Source organism: Acomys russatus, chromosome 30 (assembly GCF_903995435.1).
Source record: "Acomys russatus chromosome 30, mAcoRus1.1, whole genome shotgun sequence".
NCBI classification, from domain to species: Eukaryota; Metazoa; Chordata; class Mammalia; order Rodentia; family Muridae; genus Acomys; species Acomys russatus.
Window position 1 is genome coordinate 15101204 of NC_067166.1, and position 21873 is coordinate 15123076.

At 46.9% G+C, this 21873-nt stretch overlaps 1 protein-coding gene across 1 annotated transcript in view; it reads left to right on the forward strand.

The window, feature by feature from the left end:
* Arsb (arylsulfatase B) overlaps positions 1–20750 on the forward strand; it is a 139338-nt gene extending 118588 nt beyond the window's left edge. Inside the window, exons 7-8 of the mRNA XM_051172240.1 lie at positions 17608–17730; positions 19226–20750. Coding sequence (XP_051028197.1) covers positions 17608–17730; positions 19226–19491 — 389 coding nt within the window. The 3' untranslated portion in view covers positions 19492–20750. The remainder of the gene's footprint in view (positions 1–17607; positions 17731–19225) is intronic.
* The last annotated feature ends 1123 nt before the right edge of the window (positions 20751–21873 follow it).

The window sequence follows — 21873 nt, forward strand, 5'->3', positions numbered from 1 at the left end:
CTAACCCTCAGAGCCTCACTTCCCCTGGCATTCCTGGTTTACATTGCAGGAGCCTGACTGAGCTCTTTGAAGAAATAATCTGAGCGAAACCCAGTTTGTAATCCAGCACTGGTGCGGGGTACTCGATAAATATTGCCTGGAATAACAAACAAAGCCCTGTATTCCATGAGATACTGAGAGAGAGAGAGAGAGAGAGAGAGAGAGAGAGAGAGAGATCCAGTCTATACAGTGCTTGTATCGTTTGAGCCTTTGGAAGGGATTCAACTGGATAAACCAGGAAAGCAGTCACAAGCTAACAGACAACCAGCAAGCCTTAGTGATCGATCCAACTACACTTCCCACAGTGCTTGGGTTGCAGGTACAGGTACTCCCATGTGACCTGCTTTTTACATGGGAGCTGGAGATTTGAACGCAGGTCCCCATGGTTGCACAGAACCGCTCTTAGCTATCTCCACAGCCTTGGTTTATTTTCTTTAAACCTGACTCTGGCTGCAACCTGACTCTCTGCTGTCTCCACCCAGCATAGCCCCTGCTTACTGTCACATCCGGCTAGGGCCCCAGAACTCCCGTGCACCTTTATCTAGTGATATTTATCAAACTGATAGTGACTGATAAAGGGATTTGGGGGAGGTACCTCTGGCGGGGAGGGTGTCTTATACTACTGTGTTCAGGAGCAAAGAATTAGACTCGTGGATAGCAGCAAATAAAGTGAGTGAATTTATTAAAAAAGATACTTCCAAGGGAGAAAGAGGTGGGGTGGGGTGGGGTGGGGCGGAGGAATTCAGCAACTGGAAAGAGCCCTGCTATACAAAGACAAGGCTTGCAACAGTGGCTGGTTTTAGTTGGCTTCACTGGGTGGGAAAGGAAGAGTTTCCAGCCTTCCCCTTCAACAACTTGTTTTTGTTTGTTGTTTTTTCCCCTATGTACATATTCTAAAGCTTTGTGTAAGGCCTTCTAGACCTCTCTCTCTCTCTCCCTCCTCAGTGCTTGGTGCAGAATATATAGTACATGGCTGAGCAAAAGAGTCGTGAACCCAGCTGTGCTCCCGATCTTTCAGGGAAAGACACACACATGTAGTTAAAGTATAATGCCTGTCATAAAACATTAACAGGGGCCTAGGTTAACTTGGAAGGCCAAAAATTCACCTGTGCCAATGTGACTTGGTCAGAGGCCTGGAGAGGGAGTTATCCAGGCAAAGGGTTGTAGAGTAAGTTCCCTGGGTGGAGGGAAGGACAGATGCAGAGACACCAGCCGTGGAGAAAGCCCAGGCTGGGCTAGCAGAGCTCAGAACAGCAGGGTATCCCAAGCACTAAAGGGACCGTGTAACCAGCCTTTGGCTACTTTCTTGGGTTCTTTGTCCTACCTCCCTACACCACTCCTATCCCCTCCCCCAATACTAAGTAGGAGAGAAAGAAGTTTAGAGGGGAAAGGGGCTCAATATTGTTAGACTACTTCCTGCCGATTAGGGACATTGAGTTTCTCGGGGCAGGGTTGATCTTCACTCGCAGGATATGCAGTTTCTTCTACTTGTCTCTTTGTGCCTGACCACTTGACAAAGCACAGCAGCAGGAGAAACAGCCGAAGAGCCTTCTCTCCAGCCTCTGGCATTTATATACCCTCTGAAGTGTCCCCCAGAATTCCAAGCATAAACTATCGTCAGCCAGCAAAATCACACCCTTCCGAGAGCATGAGGCAAGTCATAGTCAGCTGCTGAAGCAGTCCCATATCCCACACCTGGGGTTAAAACATAGACATGTTCCCAGCATAACTGGATTTTAAAAAAAAAAAACAAAAAAATCTCACTGCAGAAACCTGTGCAGTTGTGTCAAAAACACAGTCCAAGAATGGAGCAGTGTGACAATTGAGTGCTTGTGAGAAAACAAGGACCTCAGTTTCTTCAAAATGTAGAACAGTTTTTGGAATGCGTTTTCACAGTTCCCCCAGGTGTAGAGGATAGGGGTGGGGTTACTTCCGCTGTGATTCACTTGCCTCTGAGGAAAACCACCGTTTTGCCATGTGTGGCTGGCTCTTGTGCTTCAACACCTTACTCATGTGACTCTTCTCAACCCTCAGAGTATAAATTGTCTGATTCTCCGAACAAAGTTGGCTATTGCGTGAGACTTTAGTCTACTTCATTTCTACGCCCTGCTCCCCCAGGTTCATGCTCCCAACTGGAGCAGTAAAATAGAATCGGAGCATTCCAAGTAAAAGCAGTAGTGTGAGATAACAACCAAGAAGAGTGGACAGGTCAGTACAATGCTGCTGACTAAACAGGCCCAGGGTGTGTTTCTCATTCTTAGTGCGGAGTGGGGCCTCTTCCCAGCCATGTTTTGGAGACCACAGTTCCTTCCTTCCTGCAGCTCTGCCAGTTCAGTGAGCTGCCAAGGCTTGTGTTTGTCTCTGTGGAGGATACAGGAGCATATTCTTGCCCAGACCTGGACAGGGTGCTCCCATCTTACGCTGCGTCACCATGCAGAGAAGAACAGGTGTTATCGCTGTGATCCTTTGGAGGAGGAGGAGCAGGTGACCCAGGTCCTGTGGGTCCTGTTGCAGTTCTGACTTTATGAATAAAGTGAGCAAGGCTGCATCTGTGGCAAATCAATTATTGGTGAACCCACCTGGGAAGATGGCCCCGTCACAAAGTTCCTAGACTAAGACTGACCACCGTGCCTCAGAAAACAGTATCCCTGAGTGGCGTTTCATGTTCCCACACCACGGTTTCAGGCCTCATAGTTCCTATTTTGGCTCTGTTGGCCATCTGGACTGTCCTCTTGTTAAGGCCAGAAAAGGCTTCTGGTCACCAGAATAGAATCTCTGGGCTGGGTGGAGACCCAACATTCCAATTGGGCTGGGAGGTACTTTGAATGAGAATCCGGCCCACCCCCAGCCCCACCCCAGTAGCCCCATGTATTTGCATGTTTAGTCCCCAGCTGATTAGTTGAAAGGATTAGGAGGTGTTTGTGGCCTTGGTGGACGAGGTGCATTGCTAGAAGTGGACTTTCAGGTTTCAGAATCCCACACCAGGTCCAGTGTCACTCGCTCCCGCCTGCTGTCTAGAGATCAGGACTGAAAGCTTAGCTCTGCTCCAGCGCCATGCCTGCCCGCACACTGCCACACTTCCAGCCGTGATGGTCATGGACTAACCATCTGAGGCTGTAAGCAAGCTCCCAAGTAAATGCTTTCTTGGCCATGGTGTCTCTTCACAGCAATAGAACAGTGACTAAGACAGGCTGGTTCAGTCACTTGGGCTGGGGACCGTCTCCTGGGAAGGTGGGCTTACCATGACAATGCTAAAGGGACAGACAGCGAGAAAGTGCAGGTTTGCCTTTCTTCTATCTCTTTCCTAGGCATGCTTGGTGCTCCCATCCTCCCAGTGGTTCTGGCAGCTCCCTCTCCCTCTCAACCCTCTCTTCCCATCTGTGTCTGATCTCCATGCCAGCACCAGTGGCCTTTCCCCTTCTCCCGTGTCCGTTTGCCCCCTTCAGGCAGCTACTGAGGGTCACAGCTTGCCTGTCTCAAGGGTTTTCTTTTAAACTCTTAATAAAATTGTCCTTGGGCCTCCACTTGAGTCCCTTCTTAAATTCTTTTATTAGCCACACCAAGAGCTGCAGACAGGGCCTAGATTTTCCCTTCCCCCCACCATCACCCCCACACCTCCCCACTCACCCACCCACCCACCCCCATGTCACTCCCACACCCAGGCCTGGGCCGTCTCATCTCTTGTAACAAGGCGCAAATGGCCATTTATACAGCAATGATCTAGACCACCCGTTCCGGGTCCTAAGTCCTGGCTGACATCTGTGGCCACATTTTCACATCATCAAGACATCTTTGCAGCATAGTCAATGAACAGGGGACATGGAGAGGGGTCTTTGAATGTGCCTTTCATCCCTGCTCAAATAATAATAATAATAATAATAATAATAATAATAATAATAATAATAATAATAATAACAACAATAATAATAGTTATTATTATTATTATTATTACTGGCTTCTAGTTACTCCAGAAATGTCTTTGTCTAGTTGGGAGAACCGGCCCTGACCCAACCCATCTGTTTTTGGTTTTTGGTTTTTGGTTTGTTTGTTTGTTTGCTTGCTTGCTTGCCTTGGGTTTGGGGGGGGGGGAGATGGGGGTAGTTTGATACAGGGTTTCTATGTGTAGCCCTGGCTGTCCTGGAACTCATTCTGTAGACCAGGTTGGCCTAGACTTCACAGAGAACTGCCTGCCTGGCTCTGCCTCCCAAGTGCTGGGACTAAAAGCATGTGCCACCAAGCCCAGCCTCTTTCTTTTCTTCTGAGACAGAATTTTTCTATACCGGAGGTTTAACCTCAAAACTCTTGTGTGGAGAGTGTCAAGATAAGCCTTACAGAGGAAGAAGAGGAGAATGAGGAAGAGAAGGAGGAGGAGGAAGGAAAAGAAGAATTATTGACGATTTTCTGTCATTCCTGTGGTACTGCCGTACTGTCCTTGAACAGCAGAGATGCTTACAAAACAAATTTAACACTCAAGCCCTTCTAAAATGCACAGCCTTGGGCTGTTCAGGGAGTAGTGCCTCTTCAACCCCAAAGGGAGGGAAGCAGAGATCTATGTGCAGCTTCCTGCCTGCCTGTGGGCCTTTGCCAATTCAGGACGCGACTCCGGGGGTTTCACGGAGTGTTCGGTGATAAATATTCTGACCTTCCTATTCACAGCCGTTTTCTCTTACAAGAAAGAAATGGCAAGATCTCAGCACTTCCCGGAGAATCTAGCTTTTGGGTTTTTTATGTTATCAAGATTTATTTTGCTTTCTTTGGGGTGTTGTTGTTTTGAAATAAGGTCTATGGGGGATATAGGCTTGAGCCATGACACCCAGTTTAAAATTTTGTTTGTTTGTTTTTTTGTTTCTTGAGATGGTCTCACTGTGTAGCCCTGGCTGTCCTGGAACTCACAGACATCCACCTGCCTCTGCCTTCGCGAGTGCTGGAATTTTAGGTGTGTGCTACCAGTCCTGGTTTAAGAGGGGTTTTGTTTGTTTGTTTTGTTTTAGATTTATTCATTTATTATGTATATGATGCTCTGCTGCATGTACACCTGCAGGCCAGAAGAGGGCATCAGATCCTATTATAGACGGTTGTGAGCCACCATGTGGTTGCTGGAAAGTGAACTCAGGACCTCTGGAAGAGCAGCCAGTGCTCTTAACCTCTGAGTCTCCAGTTTAAGAGTTTTTTAATTAGCATAATTGCCCATGTTTATGGGGTAGGATGTTATAATTCGATACATGCACATAACACATCCTGGCCAAAGCTGGGCGGTTGACATTTCTATATCCTTGAACATAGTCATTTCTCTAGGTTGGGAACCCTCAAACTTGTCTCTGGACGTTAGAGTTGTAGAGTGACTTGCTCGAGACCATGGTTGATCTCCATGGCATCTTCCTTTACCTCACTGTGTTTTGGTAACCAATAGCCATCAACTCGCAGCTTGTCACGTGACTCACTGCACCAAAGCATCAGACCAGCAGCCCAGAGCCCACCATACGGCTGGGGTTCTGCTCCTCAGGGCCTCTGCAGGGCACGAGCCTCTGTAGGGCATGATCCCTTGGCAAAAAAAGGAGCCTCCAATGTGACACAGCCCAACTTGGCTGTTTGTAATCTGCCTGACTCTGTCAGGTAGAAAGTTCAGTTCTAGCTCGTTTTTCTCCCTCTCCTAATTGGTTTCCCAGCTGCAGGTTCAGAAGTGGGAGTTTGCGGAGCACATTCTCCCAGAATGCAAGTAGTTCTTACTGCAATAAGGGGAAGGGAGAGGTGGGGGAGGGGGGAGAGAGGGGGAGGGGGAGGGAGGGGAAGTGGGGGGAGTCCTTCATACCCGCTTTGATAAAGTGATTGTTCAAGAGAAAAGAGGAAAGGAAGAGGAGACACACACACCACAGAGTGTGTGAGCCAGCACAGACTCAGAGACTGCCCTTCAGAGAGTCCTGTCACAAGTGTGTGTGTGGTGCCTCTAGACTGGCACAGTCTAGGAAACTCAGGATTGTGTGTGTAGAAAGAAGTCGTCGGCTCAGGCTGTGGGGAAAGGACCAAGTCTTCGGAAACCTTGAGAAAACCATCTGTGGGAGTTTATAGCCAAGCTTCGCAATTCACAGCAGAGCTGCACGCACTTCAAGGACCTTCAAGGCAGACATTCCCTGAGATCTGAAGACTTGGTGGCAATTCCTTAAATATTTCGTTCTCTAAATCGCCTGTAGGGCAGTGTGGCCATCTTTGCTTTACTCTCTCAAACATGCTTCCAGCTTCCCTTGGAAAAAGATTGTGTTCTGGATCTTGGTTCCTGTGAGACCCTGATAGCGTCTCAGGATATAAAACTTCAACTGGGCCACTGCCAAGAAGCAAGGAAGGGCAGGAAAGAGCCGCCTTGCTATTGGCACTCGTGCCTTTGGCAAGCAGCACCCTTGGCCCTTGGTGCAATGATTACAGGGTTTGGGTAACACTGGGATTTAGGCAGTGGATGGCAATACTGTTGGGGGCGTGGGTAGGGGCTGTTCTTGGAAGGATGCCACCCAGCTTCAGTTCTCTTCACCGTAATTGTCACTGCTGCAGCTGGGGTGTGGGCTCCTGGGACCCAAGAGAGAGAGAAGACATACCCCAGACAGCACAGAGAGGCCAGGCCTGCCTGACAGCCATCATGGCTGAACCACAAGCAAGGCCCCCCTTTCCAAATTAACTATTAAATTAGCATCATTTCATCCTTGTCCAAAAATGTGCTCAGAGCCCAGACGTGTCTTTCCTCCTTGCTAGGATATAAACCGTGCCATGAAGGAAAAGCTCAGTCCTCAGAGGGGCCTTTGGGTCCTCTGTACAGATCTGGGCTCAAGGTTTCACTAAATGCCATGTTGGGATGGGGGCACAGGCGGCGGGGGGCGAGGAGGGAGCTTTTCTTCTTTTATCTCAAGCCAGAAAACAGACAACCCAGCCTGCTCTACTTCCATCATCTTAATCATAGGCTGAGGATGAATATTTTTGGTTAGTTTCCCTCTTTTTATACACACACTGCCTATTTATAGCCATTTGTTGTTGGACTCCACCAATTACTTGAAAACCGTGTATTTAGAGAGAGACAGGCTCAGAATGCAAATTGGATGAGTAGCCGTCAATCCTGCGTTAGATTGGCCCATGTGCGGCAGGATCAGAGTGGAGGGCGTGGTTGGCACACGGATGCTGTGCCAGGACAGACCATCTGCTAGCACTTTAACTAGATGACAACTAAGAGAAAATACCCGTTCTCTGTTCCCTCTGCCTTATCTGTGTCACTATAAAGCTCACTGGCTCCCACGTTAAGGTTTCTATGGCCATTCCATGGAAGCAGCCCAGTGCATGCTGGGGAGCATGTCATTGCCTCGCTCAGCCACCCTCAGAGCCGCTTCCTCCCGCAGCAGATGGGAACCAACACAGGGACCCACAGGCAGACATTATACAGAGAGTGAGAGGACGCAGAACGCTCAACCATAACTGGGATGTCTCCATCAAATCCCTCCCCCTCAGAGCTGAGGGGAGCTGTGCAGATGCACATGGAAACTGACAAAGACCGAGAGACAGCATGCACAGGGCCTGCATGGGTCTGTACTGGGAGAAGTGGACACACTCCCTCATCCCTAACCCAGATGCAAGCTCCAATTGATAGTCACTTGCAAGTGAACACTTAGTTTTCTCTGTGGGAGTCTCACTGGGCAAACAAACTACCCAGCAGACAATGCTCAACAGAAACAAATTCCATGACATCTTCGGAGGTTCTATTCTCTCTCTCCTCTCCTCTTCTCTCTCTCTCTCTCTCTCTCTCTCTCTCTCTCTCTCTCTCTCCTCTCCTCTCTCTCTCTCTCTCTCCCTCTCTCTCTCTCTTTCCCCTCCTCTCTCTCTCTCTCTCTCCTCTCTCTCTCTCTTCCTCTCTCCCTCTCTCTCTCTTCTCTCTCCTCTCTCTCTCTCTTTCTCTAAGATCTTATTCTTTATTTATATATATTTATTTTTCTTCTCTCTTTTTCCCCTACAGGCCCTTTGCATATATAGTATGGCTCCCACTTTAGTGTTCCTATGGGATTACTATGTGTGTAAAATAAGCGAGTCTTTGCAGCTACATCTGGTCCGTGTGCTTTTTCTTGTCTCTTTTCTTTTTCTGTTTATTTTGTTCTAATTCCAACACGCTAGTTTTTATTTGGTTATATCTTATTATTATTGTTTAGAAACCTGTTTGTTTCCTGATGAGAGACTAAAAGGGGGATGGATCCAGATGCGAGGATTTCTAGTGGGGAAAAACTGGGGCAAGGAGAGGGATGGCAGACTGGAAATGGGATATAGTTTGTAGGTAAAAAGGGAAAAAAACTTATTTTCAATTATAGGAGGGGGAAATAAGAAACCCTAGTCTCTTTTCCTGCCTCCTCACAGGGTCCTCTCTCTGTGAGCACTTTCACGTGCGTTAGTCTGGCTTCCTAGTTCTCGTTCCTCGGTATCTTTCAGGCCTGGTTCTCTGCAGTACTCGGGTCCTTTGTCGCTTTCATCACCCTGTCTACACACTTCTTCCACTTTGGCTACAGCAGGGAGAAGTTGGGATGAGATGCCTGGTTTGCTCATGGAAGCTTCCTGATGCACTGTCCAAATCACAGGGTTTCTCTGACTTTTCTACCTCACTTGGGCACAAGGCTAACAAAAAGCCTGCGACAAGTGGGCACAGAATAAAGACAGGGGAGCCAGACACCGCATAGACTGCCGAAAGCGGGAGGGGCAGGCTCAAGAGGTCAAACCTGTTTTCATGGCCAAGGCCAAAGTAAGAGATCAATAGCAAATTCCTGTTCTGAAAATGCAGGGTTGGACTGAAGGGGCAGCGTGTGGGTGAAGCAACTGGGCCGGATGCTGGCACCTTGGTCCCTGCTCAGCCTTGTGGTTAGAGACGTTAAGGATCCCACAGACCTAGAAGTATGGGCAGGTGGTAAGACCACAAGGTCTAAAATACCAAAGGGAGGGTTGAGTTCCAATCTGGAGGGATGAAAATATTCAAAAGATGAACAGAGAAGGCAGAAGAAGCGAGAGGAATCTGGGGAGATGCCATAGTGGACAAAGCCCACGCTGCACCGAGGGAGGGCTAGAATTCAGATCTCCGGCACCCATGCTGAAACTCATTGGGCATGCCGACCACCTATAATACTAGCACTTGGTGTTATGTATAAAGAGAGATACTACACAACAGATCTGGTACAAAGAGGTTCACTGTATGGAGGGAAGGGGCGAGAAAGTATAGTCTGAGAGAGCCATGAAGGCAGGAAGAGAGTGACATAGACAGAGAGCAACTGGGAGAGATCCGGGAGAGTGTGGGAGATGGGGGACAGGGGGGATGCCCCAGACACAGAGATGAGGAGAGAAACTGAGGCAGAGGAAGAGAGCAGTGATGGGCCAGTCCTTGATATCTGGTACACACGTGGCAGCAGCAGGGCAGGTGATGATGTCAAAGGTTGCTAAGCAACCTAGAAGTGGGAGCGTGTACATAACATTACCCTCAGAACACAGAACTCATGGGACAATCTGGCTAGTTACTGCTAGCTGAGCAGAACAATACACTCTGGGCTCAGAGAGAGACCCTGCCTCAGCAAATAAAGTATAGGACAATAGAAGAAGACGCTTGACATCAATTTCAGGCTTCCATATGTACATGTGCGCCTCCCAACATGCATATCTACTCATACACACACACACACACACACACACACACACACACACCCCTGTGCAGAAAAAGAGGTAAAGTATAGGAGGCTACAAAAGAAAGTCAGAATGAGCTCCGTTTGACAGAACCTTTCTTCTGAGGCAGCATCTTCCTCACTTAGATATGGAAAAGCAGACTCCACAGGGAGATCTTTGCAAAAAGAGGGATGGCCTTTCTGCTAGGACCCCAGCTGGCCTCCCCCCCGCCGCCCATTCACAGAGTCTTGCTATGTAGCCCAGGCTAACCTTAAACTCTCAGCCCTCCTGCCTCAGCATCCCAGGTGCTGAGATTGCAGGCCTGTGCCTGATCCTCACACTCTTGGTACTTGCCATCTGCATGTTGTGCAGAGCCCCAGCCCGCCCTGGGAGCCCTCTCAGGGTAGTCACATGTCCTTCACACTCTCTTAACACCCCATGTTTGTTTGCCCCGGCAACACATGTTTATTGCGTGTTTTACAATATGGAGTGTTTGAACAAAATCATCTTCTCATTACTAGTTAGACTGCTTTTATTTTATTATTATTATTATTATCATTATTGTTATTATTATTATTTATTATTCTGAGGATTTGGTATCTAGCAGCTGCAGTGATCAAGCTAAGTATCTTCTTTATAGATAAATGAGTTGTATCAAGTAAATTATCCAAGATTCAGTATAAACTAAACACGCTTCATTTTTCAGTGTGGTCCCACGCTGACAGTTCAGGGAGTGGTGGCTTTCTGTTCCTTGCCTGACGTTTGCTCAGTTGCCACTGCCGGCTATTGTCAGGCATTAGCCAGCTGGTGAAGGTCTCCATCAAGTGGCTTCTTCCTGAGTAGTCACTAGTCACACTTCCAACAGTGATGAGCACTGAGCTCTGTCCAGGCTGAGCCAGCCACCTCCAAGTTGTCTTTTCACAAGGGCTTTTAAAAATCAAATAAGGAGGAGAGGTGGGTGCTAGAGAGATGGCTCAGAGGTTAAGGGCACTGACTGCTCTCCCAAAGGTCCTGAGTTCAATTCCCAGTAACCACATGGTGGCTCCCAGCCATCTGTAATGTGATCTGATGCCCTCTTCTGGCCTACAGGTGTACATGCAGGCAGAATACTGTATACATTAAATAAATCTTTAAAAAAAAAAAAATCAAATACTGACTGGGTGAGTAGGTGTCAGAGAAATCGACTTTGTAAACTGAAAATTATGGACTTAGATTCATTTTGAACACATCGTGCAGAACACATATATAAAAATAACGGCCATTTTAATTTCTCCCCCTAGGTCATAAATAACATCTGTAATATTCTTCCTCACCTTTTTCTGATTAGCTTCATGTCTGGCATATTTTCCCCAATACTCCTGTTTCAAGCTATAAGGATTTCGCCAAGGACTGATGGGATTCTTAATAAGTAGTGTGGGTGTAACAGAAAACTTGCATTAGTCGGGTGAAAGTCCAGGAAGGAGCAGACTGTTTAATGGCAGGCAGGCCTCCCCTGCTAAGTGTTTTTTAACATTCCATGCTTGAGCTCCGAGCCCTGAGTGTCACTCTGTCCTTGTGTCCTCACCTATAGGGAAAAATGAAAGGCAAAGCTGTTGCTAAACTTTCCCTGGTTGCACAAGGGTTCCAGCACTCTTGCCCACTTCTTCCTCCTTCCGGGTCCCCTCCTCTTGTCTCCCCAGAACCGCTGCCTCGCTTTTTCTGTTGTCTCTGTGCTTATCTCTTCCTTCTCTTCCGTTCTTCTGGCTTCCAGAATAACACTGGAAAGGCCACATCTGCACCCATGTGCTGTGTGCACGGCCCCGGGCTCTCATCCCTTGCCACTGACTATGTTGTAGGAGACAGACTATTGAAACAATAGACCCCCCCCCCCAAGAAATGGAAGGTTCCCTAGGAATTTCATGCTGGGAGAAGGACAGGGTGTCAGACCAAGGAGGGATGGTGGGGTGGAGGGACGTGTCTCCCTGAGAGAGATTTCGCAGTTTTAACAGCCTGCCAGACCATCTTACAGAATGAGAGTAAACTGGATAATGATGGGTCCGCGGTGGGCGAGACCACACCCTGCCTGGGACTGCTTAGATGTGCATATTCTATCTCTGGCTCTCTGTTTGAACTCTGATCTCACTTCGGAGCCCAGAAGAAGGACTTGAGGAGTTGCTGTCCCACTCCCTAATAATGTGGCCACAAAAGAATGAATCTTTTTCTGATTCCTGCTTTTGATTTACTTCTTTTAGTTTGCTTACTGAGGACAAGTGTCTAGCTCTTGACTTCGTTCACAGATTGCAACTCCCAAGTGGCTTCGCCAAGCCCCCTTGACGTCAGGCGCAGGCAGATGAAGACTTCTGAAGCTGTTCAACTTTCTCCTTCAAATTTTTGTATGAGTTAGAATGGCCCTTCCGAGGCTGGTGGTGTGGTCCCAGGCTGTGAGACTAAGCTTGAGAAACCAGTACTTGAAACAACAGGCAGCAAGTGGCGAGCCCACAGCCGCGCCTATGGCTTCTAGTGAGCCCAAGGAGAGCGAGCCCCCACCGTGAGACAAATTCCAGTCTTGTGTTTAGGTATTCCAGACCACCTCGAGAAGATTTTGATGAAGATGTTCCTGTTTGAGCAGAAGCTATAAAGTGACAGTTTCTGCTGTCTGAGTGTACAGATGCGTCAGGATCTGTCACAGCCACTGCACACATCACCTTCCCACCTCCCACCTCAGCCCACAAAAAAATAAGTAATAAAATGAAAAACCAAAGCAGTGCCTGCCGACTTCCCAGCTTTATGCTCGCCATCATTTCTTTGGGGAGACCTTCTCTCCCCACCTGCACTAATTAAGACTCTCCACTTGGCATTCTTAGAGTCCCCAACCCCACCCACCCACCCCTGGCATCACTCACCATTGTGGCCTACCCACTCACCTGTCATCCTCTCTCTGGCTGTGCCTAGCTGCCAGCACTGGCTCCAGGGTTGTATGTTAGGGCTGCAGATGCAGTTCTGCAGTAGAGCAGTTAGCCTCTGTAAGGCCCTGGGCACCGTCTTTAGTCTCTGTCTGTCTGTTTCTGTCTGTCTCTTTGTCTGTCTGTCTGTCTGTCTGTCTGTCCCTTTGTCTGTCTGTCTGTCTCTCTCTCTCTGTGTGTCTGTCTGTCTGTCTGTCTCTCTCTCTCTCTCTCTCTCTCTCTCTCTCTCTCTCTCTCTGTCTCTTTTTCTCTCTCTCTTATACACACACACACACACCTCAACTTAGTAAATGAGTCTCTTGTTTCTGAAAGAACAATGGCCATGTCTAGTTCTTCGCTCTCTCTTTTCCGTTCTCTTCCTTTCCTGTCTGGCATTTTTCCATGAAGGCGTGTAAATAGTTAAGAAGCCTAGCTAGGATGATGCTTTTGCAAGTAAGATGGTGAAGTGGGGGCGTAGACAGTGGTGGCGCATGCCTTAATCCCAGCACTCTGGAGGCAGAGATAGGCGGATCTCTGTCAGTTCGAGGCCAGCCTGGTCTACAGAGCAGGTTCCAGGACAGCCAAGGCTACACAGAGAAACCTTGTCTCCAAAAACAAAAGCAAACAAACAACAACAAAACCAAACAAACAAAAAAAGAGGGTAAAGATGGGATCCCCAAGATGGCAATTGCTTGGCTCCGAGGATAATCACCTACAAGAATGATAAAATCACAGATATAGTAAAAAGAGCTTTGCATTTGAGGAATGGAGGGTAAGTGTCCCTGAGGTGCACACAGACGGCACAATGGAAACAGCAGGCTGGGTAATTAAAGGAGGCACATGATGGAACTTTACAGTTGCTGCCGCTGGATGTCCAACATCCACTGAGGAAGTGTCTTAGGCCAGTAACTACAAAGACCAACCTCAATACATCTGATGCTGACAAAGATGGTACCATCAGATCAGGGCAGAGGACCATAAGCCTAGGTTAGCCCAAGTTGGGCTAGATAATAGGCCATGGCTGAGCTAGCTGGCTTTAGAGAGCCAGAGTTGGGTGTGAGGGTAGCTGCAGGCCCCAGCTGGTCCCAGATGAAGAATGAATAATCACCGCTGCGCTTCACTCTACGTCTCACTTGGGGCTTGACCTGCGATATAGTATATAAAATACGGGCTGTGTGCCTATAACTCCCTGCATCGTTTTCTAGCAATGCCCTGTTCTCATGGCAGCTGGCTCAGACCACACAGCTGCTACAGGCCCAGAGGAAGCACCTTGACTTTAATGGTTGCCAACCATGGGTCATAGGTTATTGGTTCTGTCCAATGGCAATTGCATGGGCATTCAAGAGCCCAGCAAGCTGGATTTTCACACTCAGCGTGCACGAGCCCCACCAGCTGTAGACTCTGTATCTGACCCAGATTCATCCCCTTGGCCAGGCACTCTTTTTATACTTGTTTTACATAGGCTGAAACAGAGACAGAATGGTTCAATGACAAATTATTAAAGTAACAAAAAGTAGTTGTTCTAGAGGCTTCTCAAATGCACCTCAGTGTCTGGGTTCTCTTTTAGAACTACAGGGTGGGGCTGTGGGGTCTGATTCCACTAAAGTCTTCACATGCTTGAAGCTGCTGAAGAGGCCGCTGTGACTTTTTTCCATCTTTGAAAGTTGAGCAGAGTATGCCGGCAAAGCATCAGCTCGGGGTGGGGGTGAGGGTGTGTTCTAGCCTGTGTAATATTTAGGGTGAAAACTTCTGTGTTTAGATTTGCAGTGACCTTTAAAATAAGAAACAAGACAACAGTGTTCGCACTCACATCTGGATGTGTAAAGAAGGTTCTGCCACACAGCAGGAGGAGAGAGTACAGCCTCGGCCAAGCCCACAGTAACTGGGACGTGAGCCGTGAGCACCTCAAAGATTTGATCTACATGGGCAGCGAGTCTCCAGCCACAGCCTACATGGCTTCTAGTCTGGTGGGCGGGACTGTCTCCCATTGGGAGGCCTCTCTCCAGCTGGCACAAGAAAGTCCTGGGACTTGAACCTCACCTAGAGTTTGGGTCCTTTAAACTTTGACCAGGAAGAAATGATCAGCCAGTCTAATGTTTGACATAAGTTAAACTTCAGTGTAAATGTTAAGACAGTTAAGGGCTGGAGAGCTGGCGTAGCGGTTCAGAACACTGGCTGCTCTTGCAGAGGACCTGGGTTCAGTATCAGACACTAACAAAAGTGGCCCGAGAGCAGAGACGTCTGTTACCACGGTGTGGTATAGTAGTGAACTTAAAGCGTGACAGGGAACATGTACACGTGTATAATTACATACCCTGGGGAGGGAATGAGAGTTGCAGAAAGTGTGTAATACCACAGTGTGCCTTAGTAAGGTGTGAAGCAGGGCTGTGTATGTTCCTTAGCACGCCCACATGGCTGAGGATGCATAGAAGCCACCGCAGCCGAGCACATGGAGCACGGAGCTGAATGAGGATGAGGACAAAGGGGATTTCACCTTGATCGTCTTCTGTTCTTTCACTAAAAGAGCAAGGGTAGGGTGGGTGATGGCTCAGTGGGTAAAGGCACCTGCTGCCAGGATGACCTGAGTTCAATCTCCTGGGCCCACGTGACAGAAGGAGAGAAATGACGTCTTCAAGTTGTTCTCTCACCTCTACATACCACAGTGACACATGCAGTCTCACACATGTGCATGCGAGCGCGCGTGCGCGCACACACACACACACACACACACACACACACACACACACACACACACTAAATAAAATGGGATAGAAGGTTTTTTTTGTTTAAGCAAATGTGGCAAAATATTAACTTATGTTCTCTGTGGTGCTGGCTCTAGGGTGTTAATATCTTTGACATGTTATCTTTGTTCAGTCACTCAAAATGAGAAAAATAAAGTAGAGATAGTTTAGTCTTGGACTTGTTTGGGTATTTCCATTCCTGTTTGTTTTAAGGGAAAAAAATGTATATAAATGTTAAGTAGTGCTAAGATAGCTGTTTCCTTCCTTTTGTTTATGTTCACAGAAGCATGCTTGTTTTCTTTAACATCCAAAATATTTGATATTGAAATGTGCCTTTTATACAAATTCGAGAAGGGTGAGATGAGAAGATTCACAGTTTCTCAGTGGCCCTGTGTGCCATGAACCCGCTTCCTGTGAGACACATCCCTGCCCACACCAATCACTAGAAGCATCCTTTTGTGTTGCGGCCAAAATATTTGCAAGCAAAGAAGAAACTGGAAAGGTTTTCCTCGTGGGTGCTTGTGGGCTGGAGCCACTGATGTGTACTGGATCAGTGCCCAGATGTGGAAAGACTGACAAAGGGACAGGACTTGTACCTTTTCTATGTCCTGTAGAGCCTGGGCCACACCCTGCGTTGGATCCAGGGAGCCCTGAGGTTCTGTAGGGATGGGGGACATGGCACAGAAAGTCTGTTTTGTTGTTGTTGGCCCAGCCTAGTCTTGAACTCCTTTTCTGCCTTTCATTACCTTGGTGGGCTATGCACTTTGGTGTTTAGTTTTGTTCTGGCAGCTCTAGAGCCTTGAACATGCTTGACAAGTGCTCTGCAACAAACTATGCCCCCAGGCCCCATTTAGTTTCGTTTCCTTGTGTTTTGATTCTGCCCTTTTACAGACATAACCACAAACTGTAGCAATGACTTACTAGGCTGTCTACTTGCTCAGTAAAACAAAGGAGCCTTCTGAAGTGTCCCCAAGACAACTGCCTTGACCATATTTGAGACGTTAACGGAGAAATATGAACTTAAAACAGACTAAATAATGTTCAGTGAGGTCCAAAGTTGAAGCTCATAAATATGTAAATATGTATTCAGAGTCATGGGCCGTCAGGGGTCAAACAACGTCCTTGGCCAAAGTGACTTCACATATGAAGATGAGAGAGGAAGTTAACCCAGAAGAAGAGACTAGGGGTGTTCAGTGGAGACTCTTTCCTGGGTCAAAGCTCAGAGCCAGCCCTTTGTTTGTGTCTGAGTTTCACTGTGTGCTCTCAGGGAGTCCTGCGACTGTCCAGTGACTGTGGCTAAGTGTAAACCCAGGGTCAGTTACTAGCATGTTCTCTATAGGTGATTTTTATTGGTACAAAACTGATAATTTAGGTTAGTCTGTCTGGCTTCTGTCTCTTAACTGGTTCTAAACTCAAGGGCAAGGTGAGTACTAACTGTTCCCTTAGAAACTTGATCAATTGCTATAAGACCTTAAGATGATAAATTAATATAATCCATGTAATCTTCTAGTAATTTATATACTTTAACTGTTCATATACCCATAGTTATCCTGTTAAATCAATAGTTAAAAGCATTGCTCATTAACTTTTAGTTTTCATTAGTGGTTTAAAAATAAATGTATCTGTGGGGGGTTTTTTGGTTTTGGTTTTTTGTTTTGTTTTGTTTTGGGGTTTTTGTTTGTTTGTTTGTTTGTTTGTTTGTTTGTTTTTGTGGTGTGCTTAACCTCTCCTAGCTTGAGACAGACTTCAATAAAATGTGCTTTCTATAATTTAATATACTATCTACAAAGGTACAAACACTCACATAAAGTGTGTTTCACTTACACATTTAAGAGTAAAAAGAATACACACACACACATACACACACACACACATACACACACACACACACACACACACACACACACACACTCACACACACACACAGCACCCAGCTCAGTTGCTGTAACAGACACTGCTATGCACATGGCCTCTGCATGTTGGCGGGAGGCAGTGATTTTAAGGATGGATTAATCTTCTAATCTCTTTGGGATTTCCTTTATATTTGTGGTGGTTTATGACTGACATCTAATGTAACTCTACTTTCTGTTTATATTAATAAAAGATTCGTTTCTGTGGCAGGACACGCATTTGCACTCTGGTGTTGAACAAAAGCTACTGTTGTGCAAGAAAGGATATAAAATGTTGGTTTATAACGACCCAGGCCAATAACAGCAATCTAACTCTTCCAAATTGTTTCTTCCCAGGTCCTAGTGAGAACACGGCTCCAGCAAAGAACGACTCTTTTCCTTTAGGCTATTCCACCTTTAACACATCTATCCATGCTGGGATTAGATACAAAAACTGGAAACTCCTCACGGGCTACCCAGGTAGAATGCTTAGCCCCCTTCCTGCATCCGCCAGAGAAGGGCTGTATCCTCCATCCTTCTGTCATCTTGGAACTTCATTCCCTGGCCTTTCCCATAGAAAGGGAAGTCCACACCACTCTGCTCTAAGCCTTTCTTCTCCTTTGCTAGCTGGCTCCTCAAGACTCCTTGCCAACCCCTCAGTTTGCACAGACAGCCGTAAAGTTAAATAGTCCTTCCGATATTTTTTTTTAATAATTTATTTTATGCTTTGGTGTGGGATTACAGACAGTTGTGAGCTGCCATGTGGGTGCTGGGAATTGAACCAGGGTCCTTTGAAAGAGCAGACAGTGCTCTTAACCACTGAGCCATCTCTCTAGCCCAGTCCTTCAGATCTTTTACATTCCCCGTGGATCTTAAGAAAGCAGCTGTCTGCTTGGGGTTTCATGGTCTTAAGCCTCTGTCTGGTCCATATTACACAATTTCTGTTGTCATGGCCTGAGCAGCCTGCCCACCAAACAGCAGCGAAGGAAAGCTCACCGAAACAATAGCTACTGTTTTATTTTTATTTTTATTTTATTTTATTTTTTATTTATTATTTATTTATTTATTTATTTATTTTATTTTATTTTTTTTTTTTTTTTGCTATATCTCTGAAGTTGTAGGGTAGAGAAATGGCTTCAGCTGCTCATTCTGACCCTCTGAGTTATTATTATTAATTACTAATTATTATTATTAATCTGTAGTGGAGGTATGAGAAGAAAATCCCACTGAGATGCTTCCCAGACATATATGGATTCTAGACCCATGTAATCATCAGACATAGCACACCCAGCTAGCTGCAAATCTTCACCAGTACTCTGGCTGTAGGAAGGGTCTACCTCCTTCCTCCACTCTTAGAGAGGGACAGCTTCACAATGCTTTGTAAATATGGCATGCTCATGTGGGCTCTGATGCAATTTAGCAACACTTAGCCTACAAGCACTCTTGGTGTTTACAGTGGCAGTTCATTGTTTGGGGCTGTCCCATGAGTTGAGATGGCAAGAGATCTAAGAGTCACTGTGCTGCGTTGGCTCAATACCAGGAGGATCCTCACCACCCCCACCAGGCCATTATGACAAAAGACACCCCACCTCTTGTCACCACCCCACTTTTTTTTTTTTTGCAACAGGGTTTCTCTGTGTAGCCTTGGTTGTCCTGGACTCACTTTATAGACCAGGCTGGCCTCGAACTCACAGCGATCTACCTGCCTCTGTCTCCCGAGTGCTAGGATTAAAGGCATGGGCCACCACACCTGGCTCACACATATTGTTTTAATATCCCTTGTTGTAAAGCAATAGGATCTGCCTCATAAAAGCATGGAAATCAGACTCTGAGACAAATCTAGAGTCAACACCAAGGGACACATTTTTTTATATGACCATTACCTACAAGCCAGGGCAGCCTTGTCCCCAGATCCCTTGAGATTAGAACCCAGAAACAGTGCTGCTTCCCCCACTAAAGTTGCCTTTCTCCTCAGGCTGTGGATACTGGTTCCCGCCTCCAACTCAATCCAGTGTGTCTGAGATACCTTCGCTGGACCCACCGGCCAAGACTCTCTGGCTGTTTGATATCAACCAGGACCCTGAAGAAAGGCACGACGTGTCCCAGGAGCACCCCCACATCGTCCGGAAGCTTCTTTCCCGCCTGCAGTACTACCACAAACACTCTGTGCCTTCCTTCTTCCCACCTTTGGACCCTCACTGTGACCCCAAGGACACTGGCGTGTGGAACCCCTGGATGTAGGGTACCACGGGAGTCTGGAACCCATTTCTGCACAGGCTCGTTCTCAGACCCCCTGCTCTGCAGGCTTTCCTTCTTTATCATCCCCACCCCTGCACCTGGTCTTCACGCTACACAACTCCCTAAAGGAGTCCAGTTTCAACCCACTGTACATTTTTAAAGACAGTAAAAACCTGGAAGGACCCTGCTGTTGGCTGGAGTTAGCATCTGGGGGCCAGGGTGGCTGGGTTGTCCCTCCTGCTCCCTAAGCTATGGACGCTGGGAACTTGACATAGAAAGCAATCTGAGTCCTGGAGGCCAGGGCAGCTGGGTCTTTTTGCTTTACAAGTCAGTCATTAGAACTCCCTCTGCTAATAACCAGTTTTATTGGCAAGATTTGTGTCTTGGAACAAAGGCAGGGAGCAGATGATTGCTGATGGTTCTGCTGGCTCTGAGGGCTCCCTGTCTGGGAGATCTTGTCCAGGATTTCCGTTTCCGTGACCAGTCAGTCAGCTCACCCATCTCTCGCTCATGTCACTGTGGAGCATAAAGTCAGTTGCCGTAAGCCAGCATGGAGAGCTGTCTGTGCCTCCATTTCCACAACAGCTAAGTGTGTTTTGATCCTGCTACGCCCAACATTGTTGCTCATTCTGTCTAGGCTTCTGCTAGCCCCAGCTTGTGTGGCTTGTGTCATGCCTTTGGACTTCACTGTCCTGATCCTGAGGTCACTTTCACCCATTCTGAGCTGTGGGATAGTCCCAAGCCCCGCCTAGAGAAGGTGGACTGGTCATCCCGTGGCCATGCTCATGGGAGCTGTGGGTCTGTGGTATCCGTTAAGGAGGTTTATTCTCAGTTGCATGGAATCCATCAAGATTGTGGCTGTATCTCCCAATAGGCCATGATCTACACTGCTTTCTCAGGCAGTGGGAAGAAAGGCCAGGAAAGCACCTCCTAGCCCTGAGATGATGAAAGGGGGCAGTTTGAGAAAGGGTGTGGTCGGTGTCTGGTACACCGGCCTTAGCCAAGCAGAGGCACTGTCTATACTCTCCTCATTCTCTGTTTCGCTGCCTTGTACTGGGGTCCTAGGGCGGAAGAATGAGGATGCACTCTTTGACCTTGACCTTGAGCCCTTTCTCAGACCCTCTTACATCCTACTGATGTGAATCCATCCATATTAGCTGCAGGGAGTGTCAAACCCAGATGAGGACAAAACTGTGTTCCTCATCAGCACCACTGCTTTGTTCACAGTCAACGTCTGGGACATAATAGGCACTCAGTACTTTTTTTTTTTTTAATGAATGAATGAACGAATGAATGAATGAACGAACAGAGTAAATGAGAAAGACCCACCATCCAGTGACTCCAGCTGCCCCCCCCCCGCACTGGTGGCATCATGACCTGTGTGTGTGTCTGGACAGTCACAGAATGACAGGGCTGGGATGCCCTCTCCAGGGGGACAAAAGAGAATTCTGCTTCCTGGGTATTCTCCTTTGTCAACAATCTCCATTTCCGTTCGTCACTGAGCACTGGAAATTAAAACCACCAATGTACATAGGTCCTCATGTACAGCAATACTTCAGTAGCAGTATTTCCTGGTCATTAATATTCTGTGCTTCATTATGATGAGACTACTGTAAGAAAATGGTGCTACAGCTAATGACATCTTTTACCAACCTTTACGCACTGGGATGCCCTATATAGGTGGCCTTTAGTACTCCGAGACTGAAGGCTGCGGCTTCCTAGTACCTATGTGATCTTTCCTTATTATTCCTCAATTCTATCTTTGATGGTGGGCTGTATTCAGAACATTAACATATTAATGCTTTTAAGAAGACTTTCAGGAAGTAATTTGTAAAATGACTGGAGATTTTGTTTGATAAAACAAGTAGATTGGAAGATGTCTCAGAATATATCTCATTGGTTTTATACAAAAAAGATTAATAACCTATCTTTAGAAATATTAATGTTAATTCTTTCCAAATTTGTTCAGCCTTGAAGACGTTTTCGCTTTCTAACTTGTGAACTAGTTGCTTTGTTACCAGTGTTCCACGTTGGAGGGACAAAATAAAGGTAATCTTTCTAAAGCCGTGTCAGCCTTGGGCTTGGGGCCTCTCCTTGTGATGGTTGGAAGTTCAGGAGTGTGGCAGCAGTGGTAACTGAGTGTCAGGAATGCACCCAATGTGGTGGTATACCCTAAGTAAGGGGAGAGGTGAATTCTGGGTAGTAGAGGCTTTGCCACAAATTTTCTGATTTGCCAGTTTTATATTGTGTGAATTATATATCAACACATCTGTTACACAAATAATAGAAAAAAATATTAGATTTTAAAAAAATTTTTTGTCCGGCTGCTGAGATTACTCAGCAGGTAAATCACATACCATGCAAGCTGGAGACCTGAGCTTGTGC